The 24,631-nt window shown below is 38.8% G+C and overlaps 1 protein-coding gene across 5 annotated transcripts in view; it reads right to left on the bottom strand.

Annotated features, from left to right (window-relative positions):
• Nucleotides 1-1,177: 1,177 nt before the first annotated feature.
• GUCY1A1 (guanylate cyclase 1 soluble subunit alpha 1) overlaps nt 1,178-24,631 on the bottom strand; it is a 48,116-nt gene continuing 24,662 nt past the window's right edge. For 3 of the 5 annotated variants that reach the window (XM_045017470.1, XM_045017468.1, XM_045017469.1), the window contains 8 exons: nt 19,232-19,647; nt 14,411-14,472; nt 12,377-12,435; nt 10,049-10,758; nt 7,884-8,369; nt 7,171-7,314; nt 4,673-4,827; nt 1,178-2,127 (listed from right to left, as the gene is read on the bottom strand). In XM_045017470.1, the coding sequence (XP_044873405.1) occupies nt 1,926-2,127; nt 4,673-4,827; nt 7,171-7,314; nt 7,884-8,369; nt 10,049-10,758; nt 12,377-12,435; nt 14,411-14,472; nt 19,232-19,486 (2,073 nt within the window). In that variant the 5' untranslated portion in view covers nt 19,487-19,647 and the 3' untranslated portion in view covers nt 1,178-1,925. Of the gene's footprint in view, nt 2,128-4,672; nt 4,828-7,170; nt 7,315-7,883; nt 8,370-10,048; nt 10,759-12,376; nt 12,436-14,410; nt 14,473-19,231; nt 19,648-20,098; nt 20,194-24,631 lie in introns of those variants that run through there. The other 2 variants (XM_045017472.1, XM_045017471.1) reach the window with 2 other exon arrangements.

Here is a 24,631-nt window from a genome sequence, read left to right as displayed (position 1 = left end):
ACCTTCCTCTGCCCCCTACATGTGGAGACATCCTTGGTGTCACTTTTAAAACCAGCAGGACTATACAGGTGCAGAATCTTAATGGTGTCATTTAGCATACACATATGGTCTCAGAAATAACCACACACAACTCTTTTCCAAAAATCAGAAGGGGAGTCAGAAAGTAAAGAAGTTACTTTATGATATCTGTCAACATCCTGGATAGCTCTACAGTGATTAACCATGTTGGTTTCTAGGGCAGGATTTCTAGTACCTGGGCAGACTAGAAGCCCACTGATATTTTCTGTTGGATCAGCCCTAGAGGACAACAGAAATGCTTTTAAAATCAGTACGTAAATACAAAAGAATGTTGAAGAGTTCAGATATCAGTGTCTCTCTTGCAAGGAACTGATGTTGTCACAAATATCCTAAGGGTATGTCTATACTACCCAACTGATTGGCGGGCAGTGATCGATCCAGTGGGGGTCGATTTAGCACGTCTAGTCTAGATGCAATAAATCAACCCCCAAATGCTCTCCTGTCAACTCCTGGACTTCACCGCCATGAGAGGTGCAAGCAGAGTTGACAGGGGAGTGGCAGCAGTCGACTCACCGCAGTGAAGACACCGTGCTGAGTAGGTCTAAGTACATTGACTTGAGCTATGTTATTCACGTAGCTGAAGTTGCATAACTTAGATTGATCCTCCCACCTTCACCCCCCCCAGTGTAGACCAGGCCTAAGTCAGTGCAAGGTATGCCAATCCCAATCTGCTATAGGGGCCAAGTTGTGTGTCTCAGGAGAGTGTCTGTGCAAGGTTATTAACTTGAAGTAGAAATGGAATCCTGAAGTCAAGTCTCAATAACTAAGGAAACCTCTGTTGTAAAATGTATGTATTAGATGTGTACTCATATATTTTAAAGCATTTGTCTTCACCTTTAGTTCTCAGTGACAAGTGTTAAAGTGAGTGAACCGTACATATTTCAGAGTCCATCTCACCTCTACATTATTTCTAGCTGAAGTATAAGATCATATGTTCAAAGCAATATTTTTGTGTCCTACACACTGTACAGTCCGCTTGGAATTTCCTTTCTATGTAAACACTCTACATTATGTACTATTAGTTCCTTCAAAAGAGTTACAAATTAAATGACAACAAACGGAAAACATTTATTGCTATGATACATAGTATCAGAGGGAAATAATTTTTAAAATAGGGTTTGAAAACTCCAAAAACTAAAGTCTTATTTGATTACAGAGGCTTTAGTGTGTGATTATACAATATTTGAATATTCTATAAATATTTATTTTATGCACAAAGAAAACAAAGTTCAGGGAACAGTAAGCATCCATACTCTGCTGTATATACTGGTATTAGTTACAACTAGCAACCTGATCCATCAAGGTGCTAAGTGCCTTCAATTACTGTTAACTTCAGCTCCCGCTAGGAGATGGGCAGCACCTCACAGGACTAGGCCCAAAGATGCAATGGAAGGAGTTATTACAGTAACGGGTGTTTCCTTTTTCTTATGGAGCAACTAAGAAAACTGCATTTTAATAGTCACTGTTATGCACCAGCACACCAAACTGCATATGACTGCATCACTTGTACACAACATTTTTTGATACACTGTATGTACAACATGTTTAGAATTTTCAGTACAGGTAGAGTTGAAATGGTCGTTATGTAGCACAGATTGCCACAGGAAAAAAAAGTACTCTTAAACAGTGTTTTAAATAGTGACGTTGAAATATTATTTTAGTGACTATATATCATCTGGAAAGTAAAAATAAAAAGTAGTATCTGACATACTTCCTGAAATTTTAATACTGGCTTTCAGGTATTAACAATCTAAAGTGCTTTCATGTTTCATACCTTTTTAAATTCTCAATTTATACAAAATTAAAATATTTTATAAAATTCTTTTGTAAATGTGTGAATGTACAATTTAGTCTACCCCTGTTGCCTTGCCCAAGAAATTTGCATTGCCATCTTCAAAATCTCTCTTTTGAAACCAAGGCTTTGAATTTGTTCCTTGAAGATAAGCATCCAGAAAGTAACAAATACCAGGAATATCACTGGGAAAGTCTGGAGGAAGTTCTTCTCTTGAGCGAGGTGTGAACACAAAATCTGGATATTCTTTTAGCAGCCTATGAGACAATTAAAATGACTTGATTAAATATGAAATCAAACATTAACTGCTACTGCTAGTGACAACATTCTTCTTTTTACATGTCTTGTAAATTGGAGCAGAACTTGTTCCAGTATCTATATGTTATTTTAAAAGAGGATATATTGTCTTGCTTATTTAGCATAACCTTTGCTCATTGATTGCTGGTACATGAGATATTCAAACAGGATGATAGTCTCTCCTTTTTTGTCCATACAAGGCATGTTTGTATTTCTCCTTGTTCTAAATGTACATGATAGATTTGTTGTTAACATTTCAAGAGACTATTTAGCATTAAATAATAAATCAAATTATTATATAAACCTAGCACCAGAATTCATCTTTCAACCAATGAGATGCTGAAGGATTTGTCAAGTAAAATATTTAGACCTAATATTAAATATAACCTTTATACTATTTTACACAAACTTCCACTGAAGCCAGTCATCTCCTCTGGCATCTGAATTACAAACAAAAAGTTTGCTTCTACACTTTAGAGATAATTATTGAACTACATATGTGAAGTTCTAAGACACCTTTGTGTGTAAACTATTAAAAGGCTGCAAGAAGACATGCAACCATCACCTTACAATAGTGCTGAACTGATAGGGAAAGGAATTCTCCATCTCAGCCAAATCCCTGCCATCACAACAAGCCTGACTGAAGGTCTTATTGAAGGTCAACAGATTTGGGCTCCTTCACACCAAGGGAGGTAGCAAATTCCATAATCAAGTGCCCCACATTGAGAATGTCCTTCCCAATTAAGTTGGAGAGATGAGGTGGGTGAGGTAATATCTTTTATTTAACCAGCTTGTGAAGTTGGTCCTATAAACGATATTACCTCACCTACTTTGGCTCTCTAATATCCTGGGACTAACACATATACAACAACACTGCATACTTCCCCTTGAAGTATAAATCAGCTCAAACATTCCAGTTGCTCTCAACTGCCAGGTAATACATGACAAAAATGGACTTGGATACCTAGGTCCAACTCATAAGGACTCTATAGATCAAAACTGGCACCTTGAATTGAACCCAGAAATGAAGTGGAAGCCAGTACAGTCTCTGAAACACAAATAAAATATAGTCTATGTGCAAAACACTGCTAAGAAAGCAAGCAAAGTTTCCAAGTGGTCTTCAGGTGTAACCCTAAGTAAAGTATATTGCAATAATCCAATCTAGAAGTGTCACAGACATGACTAATGGTGTTGAAGACTACATCTGATATGTGACTACATCCTCACAACTTCTTTGCCATGTGCATATAGAAAAAAAAGCATTCTTGGCCACCAAGGTTAGCTTGACACTCTGAAGAAGCTAGGGCTCTAATAGACCTCCACTGTGAGCTAGAGGAACAAAAGGCAGGTACCTCCTTAATAGAAGGAACAAAAATCACTTCCCCATTGTCTCTGGTTTCTTCCCCCACCCACATCATCACCTCAGACGTTATCTGAATTCATTTTTCAACCAGCCCACTCTTATTCAAGCTGTGATCTTGGCCAGATGCTGGAAAACCCAACAGATTATATTGACCTGGGGATGTGAAATAAAGACTTAGAGCTGTGTATCATCAGCAAATTCAAACAAACCTCATTATTTCCCCTTGAGGCCTCAAATACACATTCAAAAGGAGCCGTGACAGAACAGGATCCTTCTGTATCTCACAAGGGAGAGCCCTCTAGCTGATTGATTGAATAATCTCCTAACCCTGTTTTCTGGGTCCTCCCTGTGAGAAAACAGCAGAGCAACTTAACTTCAACTCTGTGTCTCTCCAGCAGTGTCCACAGAACTGGCAACAATGCCTTGTGGTCAATGGCATCAAGGACTACCGACAGATCTAAAAGAATCAGTATGGGCCCCTCATATTTGTCCACCACTAGAAGATCATTAATTAGGGTGAACTGAATAGTCTGGGTTTCATACTGTCTAAAATTAGATTGAACTGGGGTCAACAAAATTTGTATAAATCAGATATCACTAGAGTTGCTTCACTACAATCTTCTCAGTTATCTTCCTTAAACAAGGAAAATTCAAGATCTGATGATAGTTGCCAAGCTTGTCAATGTCTAGAGATGTTTTCTTAAGGAGGAGCCTACCAACTGTTTAGTTAGGTTGTTATTTTCAAAGGTGTTTAAGTGAGTTAGGTTCCTAGCTCCCATTGAAAATCATTTAGCTCAATGAACACCAGATACCAGGAGATGAAGAAAAAGCAAAAGATACAAAGCTTCAAGGTTAGTAGCAAAATGTATTTCAGTTATCGGGACTTTTTATTGTTCTAAATAGGATGGGGAGAAAATACGTATTAGCTACTCAGCCTCACTCCACACTTTGCTTGCTGCTGTCCGGCTCCTGACTAAAAGTAATCAAGGTACAATCATGAGCAGTAAAATCAATGGATAAAATACGAAAGCAAACAATATTTTGAAAAGAAAATGCGGGAAACAATTGTGAAAGTACTGAAGAAACAATCACTAGTTCTAGATTTTTTTTTTTTGGTAATTATACACTGTAAATTACTGTACCTGTAAGTTGTTGGACTGACATTTATTTTCCTAGGTATACTGCAAGACTCAAACTTGTTGGCAAGGGTTACATTGTTTCCAAAGAGACAATAACGTGGCATTTTAACCCCAACAACTCCAGCAAAGACGGACCCAGAATGGAGGCCAATACGCATCTTTAAATAAAATATATAAAACAATATTTGTTAGCTAAAATAGTTTAATCTGTTGAAATCAGTTCATTTTATTGGTTCCTCCTTAACTAGAATGATCATGAGGTGGGGGTCATCTCCTTTAGATGCACGTATTCCATTTTCAGTAGCGGGAAGTAAACCTGCTCAGGGAAAGACTAAACTGCTTAATTTTACTGCCCATAAATATTAAACAGATATTCATTTGCTTACATAACTGTGATAAAGTTGGTCTCTACAGCCCTAAACTGATCTAGAAATGACATCAGGAGACACAGTAACTCTCAGTTTACCTTCCTGGGTATTTAGAGGGAAGGGGAGTTATACAGTGGAAAGATGGGCTGGTGATATGGTTAAATAAATGTAAGAAGCATTGGGTTTTGTCTTAAGGTCAGAGTCTGAGCTCTAAAGAAGGAAAATTATGACACGTACACCATAGTTCCAGTGGTAGAGGTGGGCATACCTAGAATAAAGCCTGGTTCTAAGGTATGGGAATTGAGTAATTGAGCAAACAAGCAGGCTACCGAATGAATAGGTCGGTTGGAGTACGCAGGAGTCTCTTTTTCTGTAATTAGTATTAGGGTTTGCATAGTTTGCTTATTTGATATTGTTTTTTGTGTTCCTTCTGTTTTATTTGTTCTCCCGTTAAAGGACCTCTTATATGACGTATTCTCTCACATTTAGAGAGGGTCTCTCCAGAACAGTGTTTTGGCTCAGTGGTGGAACACTGTAGAGAAGCTTGCACTGCTACTACCTGTGCTATACCCATTCTTTTGCATCCCTACAACTCTCAATTCCACACCTTTAACAAGAGCTGAACTGATGTTCTGTATAGTTTTAAATAGAATAGCAGAGTACCCTGAAACAAAAACAACATCCGCCCATACAGCAGAGCTCACAGATGTCTGAAGTATGGACACTAATATAGCGGTCTAGCTTAAAATAAGAAATTTGCAGTCAGGCATCTTTTTTCAGAAAATTTATTTAAAAAAATAGAATAACAAAGCTGAGAAACAGTGCACAAAACAGCCAATATTTCCATCAAGAGCTCAAAAATGGAGGAAGCGTCACTTTCATTTATAAAAAGCTTCCATTTGATGCTTGTAACTTCTTATGCAGTACACATTATTTTCTGCATCTCTTAAATGAATTTTATAAGTTTAATAGTATCTGTCTTTCAAAACTGACATCAGCAATTGTGATGGAAATTGTAAACTTCTTCATTAAATATTGTTAAAATGTTTCCAGGATCTTTCTAACTGTATTTTATATTTTTTAAATTTGTTGTGACTTATAATAAATAATGGGACATGTTTATAACAGAAGGGTGATATTCTTGCTGATAAAATGTAGAGTACGTACCCATCTCAAAATACATTTTCTTGGATTTCTATCTGAGCCACAAAAATTATTTTAACCCCAAAAAGAGGGACTGGATTTAAAAACAAATGAATAAAGATGCAAGGAAATGTACTCAAAAAGAAAAAAAAATAATACTTAGAGTCTCAGAGGCCTATAGACTTAATAAAAACCAATCCAATCCAAAGGCCACTGAATTCAATAGAAAGACTTCTCTTGACATATGTATTTTGGATTAGTGCCATATTTAGTACCTCCTGGTGAAACTGATAAAATGTTTAGTTGACCATTCCCTTTAATGCAAACATGCACAGGAGTAAATTCGTTCATACTAGTCCCATTTTTTTAATGAGATGTAAACCCATGCCTAAAATTAAGTACATGCTTTGTTAAACTGGGGCCTTACGTATTGTAACCCCACCATAGCTGACTGATGTTTTGCCCAAGTTGATATTAATGGTTTAACACAAAACTGGGATGGAAAAAACTGTCATGTTTTATACACTCTTGCAATAAGGATTATTGTTGTCCTTTTGGTGATTCATATTCACCCACTGCCTCAAAACAGACGCTTCCAAATGTAATTTTCTCAAGGATTTCATTTGAGAGAGAGAGGCTTGGTCTCCTAATTAAAGTACCATAGCAGAATATTGCCCATCCATGGCAACTTTATTGCTATGGAAACATTGAACAACAGTACAGTAATGTTCTGAGAATGATTTCAGAGAATTTCAGTCCTCCTAATGGATTTTTAGATCTTTGGTTTAATCTTTCCCTTCCTTACAGAACCCTAATCTCTAAAAGAATTAAAACTCTGGTCCTCTTTTCAGACCATTCCCACACTCTCCCTGTTTGTTACAAGTTATTAAACATTACGTAGGTGTCATTTCATTGATGACAAAATAATAAACATTTCCACCCCAGCAAAAAAATCTATCCATGAATATGTTTCTAATATATTTGCCTGACCTTGATAGGCTCTCCATGGGGAGACATCACCTCATCTGACAGCTCCATCATCTTCAGTGCCATCAATGCTATTTGAACAGCGTGTGTCTCGCTTTCTTTGTGTAAACCTCCAGCCACGCAATAAGCATCTCCAATGGTCTCCACCTAAACATATACATTTGTCTCTTACTGTCTATGCAGTCTGAGATGAAGAAAACATATGGCATGGTTTTAAATGCTCTCAATAGGCCACACCCTGCAGTTCTTACTCAGACAAAACTGCCACTGGATTCAATTGAAGTTTTATCTGAGGAAAGACTGAGTCCTAAAAGATAATTGGACCAAGTCCTGCAAAGAGCAGTTGCAAAGACTGCCTTGCACTGGTGATGGCAATTGCTTTTATTATGCTAAAATACTTTCCCCCATGCTGTGGGACTCTGGCACCTGCTTTGATCAAACGATTACCCCAGATTCACACCAGTGTACATGAGAGCAGAATTTTAACCTAAGGCCTCTAACTTTCAGCAAATTTCCCACATGGTTGCACAATCAGCTGACTTTGTAGACAATCTCTGTTTCATTTTGTGACCTGTCAAACTATTATAGTTAAGGTCTGTGTCAAAATAATTTTTCAAATCCTATTATTCTCTATACCAGCTTAGTCTCCCTTTCCTTCCTTCCCCCCTCCTCCTCCGACCCCCAAGATTGCCATAGAAATGCAATAAATTCTCTACCTTGTAGACATCTAGCTCTCCGCACTGGTAATCAAAGCGAGTATAGAGCTCATTAAGCATGGTGATAACCTGCATAGGTGAGCACTGGGCACAGATGGCAGTGAATCCTACAATGTCAGAGAAAAGCATTGTGACATTATTAAATTTCTTGGCTTGCACAACTTGTCCCTGCCACAGCTGCTGAGCAACCTCACCAGGAAAAATTGAGCACAAAAGATCTACTGTCTTCTTCTTCTCCTCTTCCAGAGCTTGGTGGGCCATCTCAAGAGTAGCTTTAAGCTTTCCTAATCTCTTCTTTAGTCCATCTTGAGCTCTGGCTTGTTCTCCTATCAAAACAACATCCCTCAGTGCATTATGAATTGGAATATCAGAAAGGTATAATCCACGTCCTGTAAAATCTTCTAATCTGTCCACACAGGGAGATCCCAAGAACAAGATGGCACTGGATTCAAAAATATAGATCATTTGGCCTTTAAGATCCATTACCTGAAACAATAAAAGAAAGAAGAGTCATCCACAGCTATGGCAATATTTCAGGAAGGGGAAGAATCAGGGCAGACAGTTAGGCTGTATCACACAAGGAACAGTTTGGTCCTATGGCCTTGTATTTTTTTTAAAAAATAATTAAAGGGAAACATATGGTGCTGTCAATTATCAGAACTACTGTTGGCCTCGTAGGTGCCAGGGTAAAGCAGTACTTACTGATAAATGCCTATTTCTGATATGGCATCAGTAAGTGTTGGTGTATACTGGGGAGAAACCAACAGCCAAGAACATAATTTTGTGCATTTTTGGTGTGCATTTGTTGATCAGAAACCTATAGATTTTGAGGTAACAATTACATTATCTGTTTCATTCACCAACTTATTAATGTTTGTCTGTGTGTCTGAAGAAAGAGGGGAGGGAATCCGCTTCTATTTCAATAGAGGAACTTTACAAACTAGCACAATTTAAAAATGAATAGGCATAAGTAACATGAGCATCATGTTTTAATTATCCACTAAAGAAAGCAAAACGTTTTGCATTAACTATTTTCTTTTGTTCCCTTTCACACCTAATCATATAGTATGTGAAGGTATTGCATAGCTTTCAATAACATTGCTTTTATAGGGCAAATTTTCAAAGACCAGACACCCTATGCTGTTTGCAAATGGACATTTGCATGTGTATATACCTGCAAAGGCAAATGTATCTTTTGCAGGCACAAACGAATACACACACTTTTGGAATCTGTCATCTCTTGGAGTCTTTGAGATACTGCCTATTACTGTATTTGAGCCACCGGTAAGAGAAACAAACCTTAGATAAAGTCACTAAAGCAGCATTGTCATTTCCCTCGCTTTAAGGTAAAAGTTGACTAAAACCTTTAATACATAGGGTTCTTGAGATGGTGGGTCTGAATGGCTCAGCTACTCATTAATGGGGTTTGGAGCCCATCACATATAAGTCATAAGTTTGAACTGAGCACAGGCCAAAAGCTGCTGTCTGAGCTACAGTATCTCAGCCTGTTTGCCAGTGACGCAATGTTCACAGCACTAAATAAATAAATATATCACTATTTGGCATCCATGATGACACTGTCAGCAAAGGTATCAAAGGCTGAATGAACCTGGAGAGTGAACTATCCTCTCGCCCTCTCCAGATCAGGGATAAGGCAGACTAGCAGGGCACTGTGGTAAAGCTTTCACTGCCACTTCCTCTGCCTCTGTTCTGCAGCCACTCTGTCACTAAGCGAATGCAACTGTCTCCAAAGGGACAGTGCTTCCTTGGCTTTACTTTTCATCTCAACAATCAACTGTTACATTTTCTTAACAAACAAATATAGGGCCAAATCTTGCAGTCCTTATTCAGATTAAATTCCTAGGGAAGTCAAAGAGTTTTGAGTGAGTAAAAGCTTCAAGATTTGGCCTACATTTTGTTACACAACCTTCTGCATCTGACTAGAGGTGAAAGTCTAGTCTCCTGTTTCCTGGAGATACTCAAGTTTCGAAAATATTGTTATTATAATCATTATTTTGTAGTATTAGCTATTGGGAGGCAGAAAATCTAAGATTACAGACTGTGCCTTCTTTATAGTGGCTATTGATTTATAACCCTGCCTCCAATAAAGAAAAGCAAAGCAAATAAATGCTTCACAGAAATAATGCTTATGCATCAGTTCTTACCCTAGATGATTTCTTAACAGCATTGTCCCATCTCTTCACTCGTACGGTAAACTGCATATTGAGCATTGTCATGATCCCACTAAATGTGCAGTTTATTCTAGGGGTAAGAATTTCAAAATATTCCTCAAAGTTAGGATTTGCTAAAAATTCTCTCCTGTTCAAAAGTCTCCTTATCCCATTGCCAACTTGTAGAACAGCCATATCCTTGTCAAACATGAAATGAAATGGGAAAGTCTTACAGAACAGAGAGGCGGAAATCACAAGAGAGGACTGTGGTTTACATGGAGATAAGGAAGGTCTTGTGCTTTTGACTAGTACAGAGTACAACAAATATGGCTGGTTAATAAACTCCGTGCAGTCATTACGAAAGCAGGGGGGCATCAGCATCACTTCCACTTCGGTTTCATACAAAATATGAGCTGCTGCCTTAATAATGCCAGGCAGAATGAGACTAGTTATTTTCTTAGGAAAGAAACAGTACACATTTAAGAAGTCTTGATCTTTTTCCAGGCATAATATGGATGCTTCCTCAAGTTTGCTCTTTTTGTCTGCTTCTTGGCAATGGCCACTCTGCTTCAGAAGGGTATTGAAACTGTTCAAGAAGTCCTTAAGGGTTCCTCCGACAACTCCTAAGATGTGTTCATCCTCTTCATAACATATTTTGAATAGCTCTTCACCAAGATATTCCTTTACAGTTTCAACTGGAACACCTACAAATGTAGACCCACATTTCAGTCAATCACTTTGAGTTTCAATCCTTTTTTTCGCCCCAGCACTAACTCATACCCGTCTAGCATTACACTTCCCCATCCCAGCACAGCCTTCAAAAGAGACTCTGGGTTAGAAGTAACTTAATTAAGTCATAATATCCAGTGACTGGGAAACACAGAGTCTGGGTAGAACTTGCACCCTAACCTCTTGTTTTCTCTTTATATAATCTCCCTTACCAAATACAAGATTTGTCTCAGCTAAACATCTTCTGCCCAGGAATGCTGAATTGGGCTCCTCAAAACTTTGCCAGTGCCATTCCTAATCAGTTAGTAGGTCTTGCTATTGAAGGACACAAGACTCCACCTTCCCTCCAGAGATGCAGAAAGAGCCACTCTCGGTGGGAGCACTCTTGGCTTCAGGAATTAAAGCATACTTTGGCACAGCACTTACCTCTAGGTCAGTAAGCTAGTCCTATATACAGAACAGCTAAAAATAAGACAGGGACTGTTCATGTTAGAAAAGAGATGACTAAAGGGGATATGACAGAGGTCTATAAAATCATGAATGGCATGGAGAAAGTGAATATGGGAGTGTTATTTACCCTTTAACATAACACAAGAACCAGGGGTCACCCGATGAAATGAATAGGCTGGCAAATATACAGAAGTACTTCTTCACACAACCCATAGCCAATCTGTGGAACTCATTGCCAAAGGATGTTGTGAAGGCCAAAAGTATAACTGGGTTAAAAAAAGAATTAGATAAATTCATGGTGGATAGGTCCATCAATGGCTATTTTTCAAGATGGCCAGAGAAGCAACCCAATGTTCTGAGTGTCCCTAAACCTGTGAGGGCTAGAAGCTGGGACTGGATAACAGGAATTAAATTACCCTGTTCTGTTTATTCCCTCTGAAGCATCTGGCACTGGCCACAGTCTAAAGCAGGGGTCGGCAACCTTTCAGAAGTGGTGTGCCGAGCCTTCATTTATTCACTCTAATTTAAAGTTTTGCGTGCCAGTAATACATTTTAATGGTTTTCGAAGGTCTGTTTCTATAAGTCTAATATATAACTAAACTATTGTTGTATGTAAAGTAAATAAGGTTTTTTAAATGTTTAAGAAGCTTCATTTAAAATTAAATTAAAATGCAGAGCCCCCTGGACCAGTGGCCAGAACCTGGGCAGTATGAGTGCCATTGAAAATCAGCACGCATGCCATAGGTTGCCTACCCCTGGTCTAAAGACAGGATACTGAGCTAGAAGGACCATTAGTCTGACCCAATATAGCTGTTCTTATGAGTTTCATGTTTTAGATCAAACTTGATCTGTTTTCCTCAGGCTGCTAGTTATTTAGAGGGTAGTACAGGTTCAAACAAATCTGGATTTCAATTTCAATTGAAAATGCTTGACCAGCCATATCTGTAACCCACTGGTGAGTATGTGTAACATGTCCCACTCTGATATGAGTCTGTTACAGCCCTACATAAAGAGCTTTGGCTCTTTATCTCAAGTTGTACAACTCATGCTTTTAGCTCTTTTAGCATTTAGTCCCTAGTTCAATCCCAGATGTGTCAGCCAAGATTGGTGATTACTTAATATTATTTAATGGTATCATATTACCTGCTGCATTTGCATGATCAGTGACTATTTTTTCAAAATCTTCTCTCTCCCCGTATTTCCTGCAAAGACGATAAAAATGTACGTTTAAAAAAATTATCTGCAAACTCAACAATAAAACTTAATAAAGATCACATTGCAATGAAAAAAAGACTAGGGAAGTAACATAAAATATCTTCCCCATGCATGCTGTGTACAGATTTGCTCTGTTGATAAATATGCAAACTTTCATTTAGTCAGAAATGGGCCTTGGTACAATATTACATCATCCTGTAAACTTGTGATACATTAATGTTTTAAGTGGTGTGATCTTGAATTAAATGGTAAGAAATATAGATCAAATGCTATGGACCTTAACTGATTGAAATTCTCATTGACTTCAGCATTTGGGCTTATGGTGATATTTCCTACTTACCTGTACTTATATTCTATAATCAGGCATTTATTGAAATTATGCATTTCTCTGACTTAATTTACATTAAAAATGCATGTCAGAAAATATTTCTATTTTACTGATAAATATCAGGGGTAACCCCACTGATCTCAAAATTAATTAGTTCAGTGGAGTTGCTCCAGATTTGCACAAGACAAAAATTAGGCCCACTGAATTCTCTCGAGGTAATCAGAATTCACTGACAAATTTTGAGCTAAACTAAGGATTATCCTTACCTTGATTTAATCAATACATCTTGAAGACATTGTACATAAAGTGTTCCCTACATTCTGAATCTGAAATACCTGGAAAAATACATATCACCATAGTACTGTAAGTGTCTACATTCTTCATTATCATCCGGATTTTCAATAGCTTATTTTTTTTCTCTTTCAGACTAACATTCTAAAAGGAATATAAAATTAAAGATCACAAAAAAAATAATCTCCATTGATGAACCATTCAGGAAGCAGCAATTAACATATACTATCCGATTAGTTAATTTTGGATTAGTCAGTATTTGTAAAGTACTTTTAAAATGTAAAATATTATTTATGTGCTACATAGGAATTGTATATTGTTGTTTTTAGTAGAAACGTTTCCCCCTAATTTAGTATTGTTTTTCTCCTGCAGATACAAACAATAAACACTTAGGCCAACATTTTCAAAAATATCCACTAATTCAGGAGGCATTATTTTTTGAATGCCCAATTTGAGATACCTTGATTGGCCTCATCTTTTAGAGATGCTGAGCACAGTTAGCTCTCATTGACTTTGACTGAGGGTATGTCTACGCTGCAGTTAAACACCTGCAGCTGACTCATGTCAGCTGACTTGGGCTAGGGGCTGTTTAATTGCAGTATAGGCATTTAGGCTCATGCTAAAGCCCAGATTCTGGTACACTCTGCCTCTAGCCAGAACCCAAACATCTACACTGCAATTAAACATCTACAGTGCACATACCTGCTGCCGCCACTGTTAGTTGGACTCCTATAAACACTCCTGGCTACCTACCCAAGGGGTGGTCCCTGCACCAATGTTGTTGAATTAGCCTAGGGATCGGCAACCTTTGGCACACAGCCCATCAGAGAAATCCGCTGGCGGGCCAGGATGGTTTGTTTATCTGCAGCATCTGCAGGTTTGGCCGATTGTAGCTCCAACTGGCCGCAGTTCACCATTTCAGGCCAACGGGGGCTGCAGGAAGGGTGGCCAGCACATCCCTTGGCCCACGCCGCTTTCCGCAGCCCCCATTGGCCTGGAATGGCAAACCACGGCCAGTGGGAGCTGCGATCAGCCAAACCTGAGGACACTGCAGGTAAACAAACCATCCTGGCCCACCAGCGGATTTCCCTGACGGGCCGCATGCCAAAGGTTGTCGATCCCAGAATTAGCCAGATAGTTATTTAAGTCAGACAACACCTCTGTAAGTATTTTTAAATAAACTGTTGCACAGAGAAATTAAGTGACATGAACAAGGCCACATATCAAATCAGTGGTGGAACTGAAAACAGATCTCAGGAATCCTGATTCCCAGTCACCTTCACTAACCACTCCTTTCCGCTTTCCTTTACCAAGTGTTATTTTCACAAACACATTAAACGTACCTGTTTTCTTTTATTTTGTTCTTTGCTAATGTTCTCTGAAGTGCAAGATGTAACCTTTCAAACTGGAAATGAAAAGAGATAAGTTTATTAAAATGTCAGTTGCTTAAAATTGTAGCTGAGTCCTGGCCTGACATGAGCAATTAACATTTGGCTGGAGGTTTCATTTCTTGGAAGACAGAATGGGAGATGAACAGACCATTAGGTTGAAAACCATAGAATGTCTGAGTCAGCTAAGACAAGAGGGAGAACACTCAGAGAACCATTCACTAGGAATGTAGACATGAGGTAAGGAATAGGTCGAGCATGTACAATTCAGGGACAGAGCATGCTACACTGGGAATTTTTCTTTCAAAGTAATCAAGCCAATCCAAAAATGTGTGATGTAAGGTATAGTAAATGTAGTGAGATGTGTAAATGTATGTAAAGGGAGAGAGTTTCTATATAACTTTGGAGCTTTGATTTACTCTGCATCCACCCCCAGGTTTGAGTTGGATCAACTGAGCGTAGTGTTGCTGTATGCCAAACAAAGGCACCTCGGTGACAAAATCTGGAGTTGAACTGAATTTCTGGATCCCAGAGAACTGGATGAAGTGTTCTGGATAAGCTGAGTGGAAAAGGTCTCAGAGGAATCCAACAAAAATGTAATAAAGAGAGTTATATTATTATAAAAAGGCTTTATTTGCTTTTTAAGAATTAATATTCCCTTTCAAAGAGTGAAAGTCATTAGAAAACCATAAAATATCAATTTTTAGAGATTAGTTTATGTTGGTATCTTGAGTTCCAGTAACAGTCTAATCAAGTTCTGTGTCAATGTGCCACTATGGTGTTGTATTCTAAATATGGCGATGTGGCTTTACTTCCACGTTGCTAGATGCTGATAAGGAAAACACCGTTTCTAAAATGTAGCTTTTGACATAATCAGCTCTACTTTCTATTGCCATAAATTAAAAATGAAAAAGACTAAACACAATAGAGCAAAACTGCCATAAGACATGTGTCTGTAAGAATAAGAAAAATAATTACAGAATCATAGAATATCAGGGTTGGAAAGGACCTCAGGACCTAGTCCAACCCCCTGCTCAAAGCAGGACCAATCCCTAACTAAATCATCCCAGCCAGGGCTTTGTCAAGCTGGGCCTTAAAAACCTCTAAGGATGGAGATTCCACCACCTCCCTAGGTAACCCGTTCCAGTGCTTCATCACCCTCCTAGTGAAATATCCAACCTAGACCTCCCACACTGCAACTTGAGACCATTGCTCCTTGTTCTGTCATCTGCCACCACTGAGAACAGCCGAGCTCCATCCTCTTTGGAACCCACCTTCAGGTAACTGAAGGCTGCTGTCAAATCCCTGCTCACTCTTCTCTTCTGCTGACTAAATAAGCCCTGTTCCCTCAGCCTCTCCTCATAGTCCTCTCCTCTCCTCAAGTCATGTGCCCCAGCCTCCTAATCATTTTTGTTGCCCTCCGCTGGACTCTCTCCAATTTGTCCACATCCTTTGGGGGGGGGGGGGCGGGAGGGGGGAAAACTGGACGCAGTACTCCAGATGTGGCCTCACCAGTGTCGAATAGAGGGGAATAATCATTTCCCTTGATCTGCTGACAATGCTCCTACTAATGCAATGTTTTCATATTGCAGTTAACTTTCTCCTAAAAAACTAATTATATTTGTTATACATCCCACATTGAAGGACAACAGATAATGCTTCTCTTAAGCAATAACATTTCTACGGGCATTAAGTGCTGTAATTTTTTTCCTGGCAATTTTAGGAAGTAATGTTGAAGGGGTCAAGATGAAAAGTCATAAAATATAGTTTCCAAAATAAGCACCAACCAGTGCCTCAAGTAACCACTACACCCATTTTTGTGATGATAAAATACATGAGAAAAGAGAATAGTTTTGAATATAGGAATTCCCATAACCCCAGCGTGACTTTGCCCATCTAAAAAAGGCATCCTAAGGGTGAAATTCTGGTTACTTAAAGAGCCAGGTAAAAAGACTTGGTGAGAATGGCTGACTAGGGTACCTGGAGAATATAATCCAACCCCCACTCCAGCTCACACTTGCACATCCACTCTGCAGTTCCTACTCCAGCCTCTGGCCACAGCTCTCTGCACCTACCTTATATACGGCTCTGGACCAGTGAATCTGCCCTGTGACTGGATCTATTGACCATGCCCCAGCACCACTCAAAACCCACACCTCTATGGTCCAGCATAGAAAACCACCAGGGAGCATGCTATACTCTCATTTCAGGGTCCCTGTATGCAGACTCTCTTTGGTCTGGCCTGTCTACCCCCAATAGAAATGTATCAGTTCCACTGTAATTTCTACTTTGTATGCTTCCAGAAGACAGGCCAGGAAGGAAGGATACTCTGCCAGAAAAACAAATATCATAAGAAAGGCAAATAGTTTGGTTTTTCAAATAAACCCAAAAGTGAACAACTGTTCTACCTCATTTAATCAAGATGTAATTCACACGAACATATCAACAGGAACAGATTGTGGAGGGCCATCCAACTCCTCACTCAACTCCAAGTATTGTACTCTATCATTCCAAAAAAAAAAAAAATCCAAACCAGCAAGGAAACAAAAAACCCACATGCATTCTCTTGTATTTTGAGCCGAATGAAAAGTTATTTGAGGCCATATTGTGCCCTTGATTCCTACGCATAAGTCTCACTGATGTCAATGGAAGCGACACGCTCTGATCAGGGACACAATCTGGCACTATGCTTTGAAGTTTTCAAATTGCTGATAGGATGAAAACAGACTGCTGTGACTGCACAGAGCTCCACTGATTTCAATGACTGCTAACTCATGTTGTAGTGACCTTGGGCTAGGTCCTTTGCTGGTGCACATGGTCACAGCATCAGTGGAGTTGCATCGTTTTATACCTGATGAGGATCTGGACTATGGTTTTTCTATATGGAAGAGCTGTGTACACTTACATCATTCTCCAAATAGCAAATAAGAGAGAGAGAGAGAGAGAGAGAGAGAATTAGCAGCAACAAATTAAAAATAAAATTAGCCAAACAAAATATGCTTGGGTCACAGACAGTATTTTAACAAATGAGTGTGGTGGGACCACTGCAAGAAGGCACTGTGGCCAATACATTTGCCTACAGAATTTAATTTCCTCTGAATTTACAACTGACTGTTTTAAGTGATGGCTGTCTTTCATGTCACTGCACCAGGCAGAAGGTAAAAAAAGAGAGTCTATTAAAAATTGATAGGCTGAGTATAAGAAACGGAAGTATTGTGAAAACAGACATGCAAATAGAATGAACAACATTCCATTGCCGGCAGAAATGTGTGCTGAATGTCACCAGCCAAGCTAACATAGACACTCAGCACATCAACAGTTGAAAACTTATTTCCCCCCATTAAGAATTCATGACAACCAACTTGACCACTGATCACCAACTTCTCATCCACTAGAAGGTCCCAGCATGCACTATACACATGACATCACACCTATCATGGAACTCAGTCTAAGCCAGACAATTGGACTATGTTTATGCTGCAGCTGGCAGTGCATCTCCCAGCCTGAGTAGACAGATTGCTCTAGCTCTCCTCGAGCTAGCATGCTAAAAATAGAAGTGTGGATGCTGTGGCATGGATGGTGGCTCAGGATAGCCACTTGAGTCCACACTCACCCAACACCCTGGGTCCAATCTTGGGTGACTAGCACAAGCTGACACCTATGCTGCAACACCTACGCAAGCTAGCACAAGCCTGTCTATATGGACTGGCAGTCTCCCTCCCATCTGCAGTGTACATATACCCTTGCAGGTCAAGCAGATGCTTCTAAAATCTGTTTGGTGCAGGTTCACTTAGCTCCTTTCATTGAGTCAAACCCTCAGGACTTAATCCAGTTATCACTACTGTTGAAATCAGTGGAGTTTGCCTATGCATGGACCTCACTATTTGGGCAATGTTTAATTGTTTATTTTTAGTATTTAAAACAACTACTATCAATACTTTTTGAAACTGATATTGTGCATGCAGAATGTGGCACCTAACTGCTCAGCTAGTTTGAGCAGGGCATGTGAATCCTCTATTTCCTTTTGCACTAGGCCTTAAGTTGCACCTGTGAAAATATGTCTTTGCTATTTCTGCATGTCACTGTTATTTGTATTATTAATTTAGCGCAGACATTCTGTTCAGTGCAATTCAGTAGGAAATGCTTCAAGCAGTTGGAAGCTAGGTGTGGTAACCCTTAATGAGGTGAGTAGGCCCTGGCTTCAATACTGCACGTAGGCATCCTGTTGACTTCAGAAGGACTACTTGTATGAGTAAGCATTACAGGTTTGGGCCCTAAATCAAACACAAACAATACAGTTTAAACAAGCAATATGCCAGAAGGGCCTTCAGTATAGAAGCATTATGGAAATAGCTATTTTGCATTTTTATTAAAAGGATTTACCTATCTGTAGTGGATTATGTGTAAGGATTTGCAGAAGAAATTTATTTTTAAGGAGTGATTTAAATGAAGTGATGGAGGATGATTAATGTAAACGGAGAAGGGAGGCCTTTGAAGAGTACTGGGCAGCATGGAAGAAGGGATGAAGCGAAAGAGGCACAATGATTTCAGATGGATTTTGGCACAATTATATCCAGCAGTAGTGGGAGAATGAAGAAATGAGAGCAGAGATGTAGGCAAGGGCAGAGCTATGCAAGGCCTTGAAGGAAGAACAAGGAGCTTGAACTTGATTCAAAGACTTACATATACTTTAATGCTTATTTAAAATGCATTCTTTGAATGTTTATCCCTAATGCTCTAATAAAATATCATTATCAGTACACTGTAATCATATACCTCAGGAAAGAGCAATTTACAGATGCTTTCAGCTAACGTGTGCAGATACACTCTGCTTCTACTGGTTTTCCTTTGTGGAAGGGTCCCATGAGTGTCTTTTTCACTGACTTCTTTGCAGATGGGCAAAGCTGCTCTAGAACTATTTGGCACTTCTGCACATTCCTCCTCATGTTCATCAGATATACGACTTTGGGTCAGTAAGGAGAAAGGACATTCCCCAGTGATCTTCAAGTCTTTCAGTTTGGTACAGAACATACTGTACAAAGTCTCTCTGTCTACTGAGATAAGATTACTTTGCTTTGTGCTTAATTCTCTTCTGCTGACTAAAAGTAGAAGCCAGAACAGTAGATGAAGGCAATTTCTGTGGAAGATTTGTCGTTATAAATCACCGCAGGAACAGATGTAGCTTTATAACCCTACAAAACAAGAGGAAAGAAAAAAAGAGAATCAAAACATGAAAGAATGATAGTGTACACTAATTTAGTTTGCCTTATGGCTATGGAAATGTCAAGTTATGGTAAGGTCAGCCTTACCATAACCTGGAGGCTCTGACCCAAGAAAGAACTTAAGCACATGCCTAACTTTAAGCACATGAATAATCTCATTGACTTCAACTACTCATGTACTTAAAGTTATGTGCATGTTGGATTGGGGCCCTGGTAGCTAATGCAGAAACATATTTTATCTGAACTGTAACTGTGATCATGTTGAAGGATTAGATCTCTGTTGAAAAAAACAAACGAAGACACACTGACAACAGTCAGAAAACATATTTCATTCCTGTTAAAAAAAACCTACCTGAAGTGAAACAATGGGATTTGTTTTTACTAACGTGGGAATTTAAGCCTCGGTGCTCTTGATACTCACAGTATCACATTCATAGTCGGTGCAAGTATGACTGAGTTGGATCTACTTGCACTTCTGGAATGTAAGACCATGGATGTCAAGATCCAGCCCCTCAGCTCAGGGCTGTTGTCCTGGCCATGCAGATAGAAAGGCAAGCTGCAATAGATGTGGTTTAATTAGGTTGCAACTCTATTCACTTAACTCATCTGGGAATAGACAGCAATAAATTGTACATTGCTGGTCATCTTTCTTTCCTTAATGATTTGGGTGGGATGCCATCAGTTCTCCCTATTTCCATTCTGGTCCAAGCCTGTTGCTGGGACCCCACCATCCACCCCTCATCTGAGGATTAAGGGGGGTGGGAAAAGGGTGGATTTGTCTCCCATGGAACCAGATTTTAGAAGCTCCAACCCTCCTTTTCCCAGCTTCCTTAAAGCTACTTCCTCAGTCAACTATATCCTCTTTGTAACAAGTATATGCCACACCTGTTACCTCCTAAATTGCGATATCTTGATTTAACCTCCAGACTGGGGGCAGGGACAATTATGGAATGCGATAGACAAAATTCAAAAAGTTAAAGCTTTATAAACCATTAAAACACAAATTTTCAACATCACATGTCAAAATATAGAAAGTAAATATCCAGAAATCAACAAATTTGCCAGTTTTTACTATGCGTTTTAGTCCATTTTTAATAAACCTAATTCAAAAGTCTAAATCACAGGATTTTGACTCTAAAAAGGTCTCAAGCAGCATTCTTCTTTCTTTGCCTATCTGTAAACTCTGATTATCATCAATGGAAACATTTTTTCATCAGATTCTATATGTATGGTGAAATCAACATTTACCAACATTTATCCATAAAAATCTAATCCTTCCAGCGTGATAATAATGTATATGCTACATTGTTAAAAATGTTCTTTAGGTCTTTGATTATCCTTAAGCAAATGCTTCAGTGCTTTGCTGAATCGGGACCTTACTTTTTAAGAACAATGCTGATTCAGTTTAATATCATTACTGAAGCACTTTGTATAAACACTGTACCAAATACACTAGGATTTAAGAAAAAAGTTTCTTTTTGAAAAGATCTTTTGTAAAACAATGTAGCATTGAAATACAGTGACCACTGGAAAATGGCTCCCGATGAATGAAATTCTTCATTTACACACACTGCCTCTGATTAGAAATGAACTGTATGAAAATTTCAAATTCTCAGCTTTTGAAGAATGAAGGGTTGCATTAACCCTGGTAGCATTTGAACCTATGACTCCAGTAAGTCTAGTTATTCGAAACACAAGCTTGATCGTCTTACAATTGAAGTCTATGTCAAAACCCGCATACATTTTCAAGTGAGAAGAATTAGGGCCTTGATGATTCCAATAATATTAATAAAAATATTATTACTGTACTAATATTTAAATTTCAACACAGTTTTAGAAAAGGCTGAAGCTTACTCCTAACAAAGGTTTTCCTAACAACTATTTGTTATTACTATCACTAAGTACATTATTTTTTTTACAAAAAGAAACTGGATGGCCCTTTGGTACACGATATCTCCATTCAAAACCACAATGCACTGAATTCACTAACAAATACTAACAATAAACTAACAAAGTAGGGTCAAACCATGAACCTTTACATGGCCTTACACAGAATCAAACCTTTAATGAAAACAAAGTAGGAAACATAATTCTACAGTGTCTTGTCAGAGTCATATACAGAAACATATTGACAGTAGCAAGACAATGCATTATCATGCTACTGTTTACTGGGGAAATATCATCAGTTATAATGGGCCTTAAAAAAGTATGAGAAATATGAGACATGGAATACATCACAGCCTGAATCAGACAGTCCCAATACTTGTTTGAAGATTGATGGTTGCTCACAACACTTGAACACACCCACTGACAACAAATTATAATTTAAAGAGATATGAGGAAACTTGGAAAGTTTCTAGCCCTGTCCTTGCTGCCCAAATCATGCTCTTACAGAGTCTACCCCAGGACAACTTCTAGTGTTAATTCATGTTCTCCCTCTGTCTCATATTAATTGTCATGAGATTTACCTTTGAAAGGAAGTTTAAAATAAAAAAAAATCACAGCTCCCAGGATCAAACAATGAACAGTAAATGTGTTGATCATTTGACTCTGTCCAAAATTATACCATACCATCAGAAAAAATGCTGATGAATTATACAGGATATTTACTGCATTGCTCAAAATCTTTTGTTTTTAATACTTTTCAGTATACTTCCATATATACTTGCCTGTATAACAGGTGAAGTGCCTTCGTCTATGGTCACCTATATTATTTACCTGTGAATTCTTTACTCTAGTAATAAATGTCCATGACAATAATTTTAAGTACAGTGCAATGGATCATACCTTTCAAAAACAGGCTAATATTAAAATTTCCATGAAGAGCAGATGCATGACTACTTGTTAACTAGCATTTAACAAGCACTGTTTAATAATTTTATTTCATGGAAATAGGACAAAAATCATAAGCAAATTAGTTTATAAACCTAAAAGATTTATTTTATACTTATGTAGAGTACAGACATACAGTGAAGTATGGGGATTTATATCATCTCTTATCCTCAGTGATTTGAAATTAAGTGAGACTACTTTGTCTAGTACCAAGCATCTTAACAAGGCTTCTGTTAAAATACACACAGAGAAGATCCCCCAAACCCACAAGAAAAAAACATGTTCATCTTTTAAGAACTTTAAAGTATTTGTTTAGTCTCATTTAATCTCATTAAATCACATATGTATAAAAAGGTTAATTGTCTTTCTTCATCTGCTTTGTTGATAAGTTACCTTATGAAACAGATGCAGACTTCACATGCCAGGGAAACATTCATTTGTTTTGGTGTGGTGGCTGCTTTGGAGTGCACAGCAGCTCAACAATTGGAGGATATATTCATAGATTCATACACTGTAGGGCTGGAAGGGACCTCGAGAGGTCATCGAGTCCAGTCCTCTGCCCTCATGGCAGGACCAAATACTGTCTAGACCACCCTGATAGCCATTTATCTAACCTACTCTTAAATATCTCCAGAGATGGAAATTCTGCAACCTCCCTAGGCAGTTTATTCGTGTTTAACCACCCTGACAGTTAGGAACTTTTTCCTAATGTCCAACCTAAAACTCCCTGTGATGTTATTGACATAATCTGGAACCATATAGTACATGGTTGCAACCAAAGTCCTGTAGTGGCACCAAATCTTGTATAAAAGGGGTCAAATGAGGTGTCTAAGACCAGGTTATAGGTTGCTGGTTATGATTATGCTGTCTGTATGCATGTATCATTTTTGTAATTGAAGTTATGAATATTGGCTCTGTACTGTCCATACTTCAAACTTATGCTCTGCTTCTGGGTGACATCCCAGACAAGTTGGTGTTAGCTCTGCCTAGCCTGCTTGATGGCCCATTAAGGACCATCAGCTATACAACTGACCCATTGAGAGAAGGCAGATACACCTTATAACTCAGCAAAGTATGCAGGAACTTGCCTATATGATTCCAGACTCCATTTTGCTATAATTTTCCACAGTAAAGAGGTGTTCTTACACCTGGAAAAGACTATAAAAGGCTGATGCCTCATCTCCATCTTGTCTTCAATCCTGCTTCTTACCTCTGGAGGGACTTTGCTATAAACAGAAGCTCTGAACAAAGGACTGAATGACCCATCCCAGCTGTGTATGTACACCAGAGACTTGATTTAAACCTGCAGTTTATTTCATCACTGTTACAAGCCTGAACCAAGAACTTTGCCATTACTGTATGTACTTGATTCCATTAACCAATTCTAGCTCTCATCTATATCTTTTTCCTTTTATGAATAAACCTTTCGATTTTAGATTCTAAAAGATTGGCAACAGTGTGATTTGTGGGTAAGATCTGATCTGTATATTGACCTGGGTCTGGGGCTTGGTTCTTTGGGATTGAGAGAACCTTTTTTCTTTTACGGGGGTGTTGGTTTTCATAACCATTCATCCCCATGATGAGTGGCACTGGTGGTGACACTGGGAAACTGGAGTGTCTAAGGGGATTGCTTGTGTGACTTGTGGTTAGCCAGTGGGGTGAGACCAAAGTCTCCTTTGTCTGGCTGGTTTGGTTTGCCTTAGAGGTGGAAAAACCCCATCCTTGGGCTGTAACTGCCCTGTTTTAAGCAATTTGTCCTGAATTGGCACTCTCAGCTGGGTCCCGCCAGAACCACATCGTTACACTCCCTTCCTGCAGTTTAAGCCCATTGCTTCTTGTTCTAGCCTTAGATTTTTCTCCTTCCTCCTTATGACATCCTTTTAGATACCTGAAAACTGCTATCAGTCCCCTTTCAGGCTTCTCTTTTCCAAACTAAACAAGCCCAGTTCTTTCAGCCTTCCTTCATAGGTCATGTTCTCTAGACCTTTAATCATTCTTGTTGCTCTTTTCTGGACCCTCTCCAATTTCTCCACATCTTTTTTGAAATGCGGTGCCCAGAACTGGACACAATATTCCAGTTGAGGCCTAACCAGCACAGAGTAGAGCGGAAGAATGACTTATC

The sequence above is a fragment of the Mauremys mutica genome, chromosome 5, assembly GCF_020497125.1.
Source record: "Mauremys mutica isolate MM-2020 ecotype Southern chromosome 5, ASM2049712v1, whole genome shotgun sequence".
Classification (NCBI taxonomy): domain Eukaryota; kingdom Metazoa; phylum Chordata; order Testudines; family Geoemydidae; genus Mauremys; species Mauremys mutica.
Note: the sequence above shows the minus strand (reverse complement) of the source record. Positions and strands in the feature narration are given on the sequence as shown.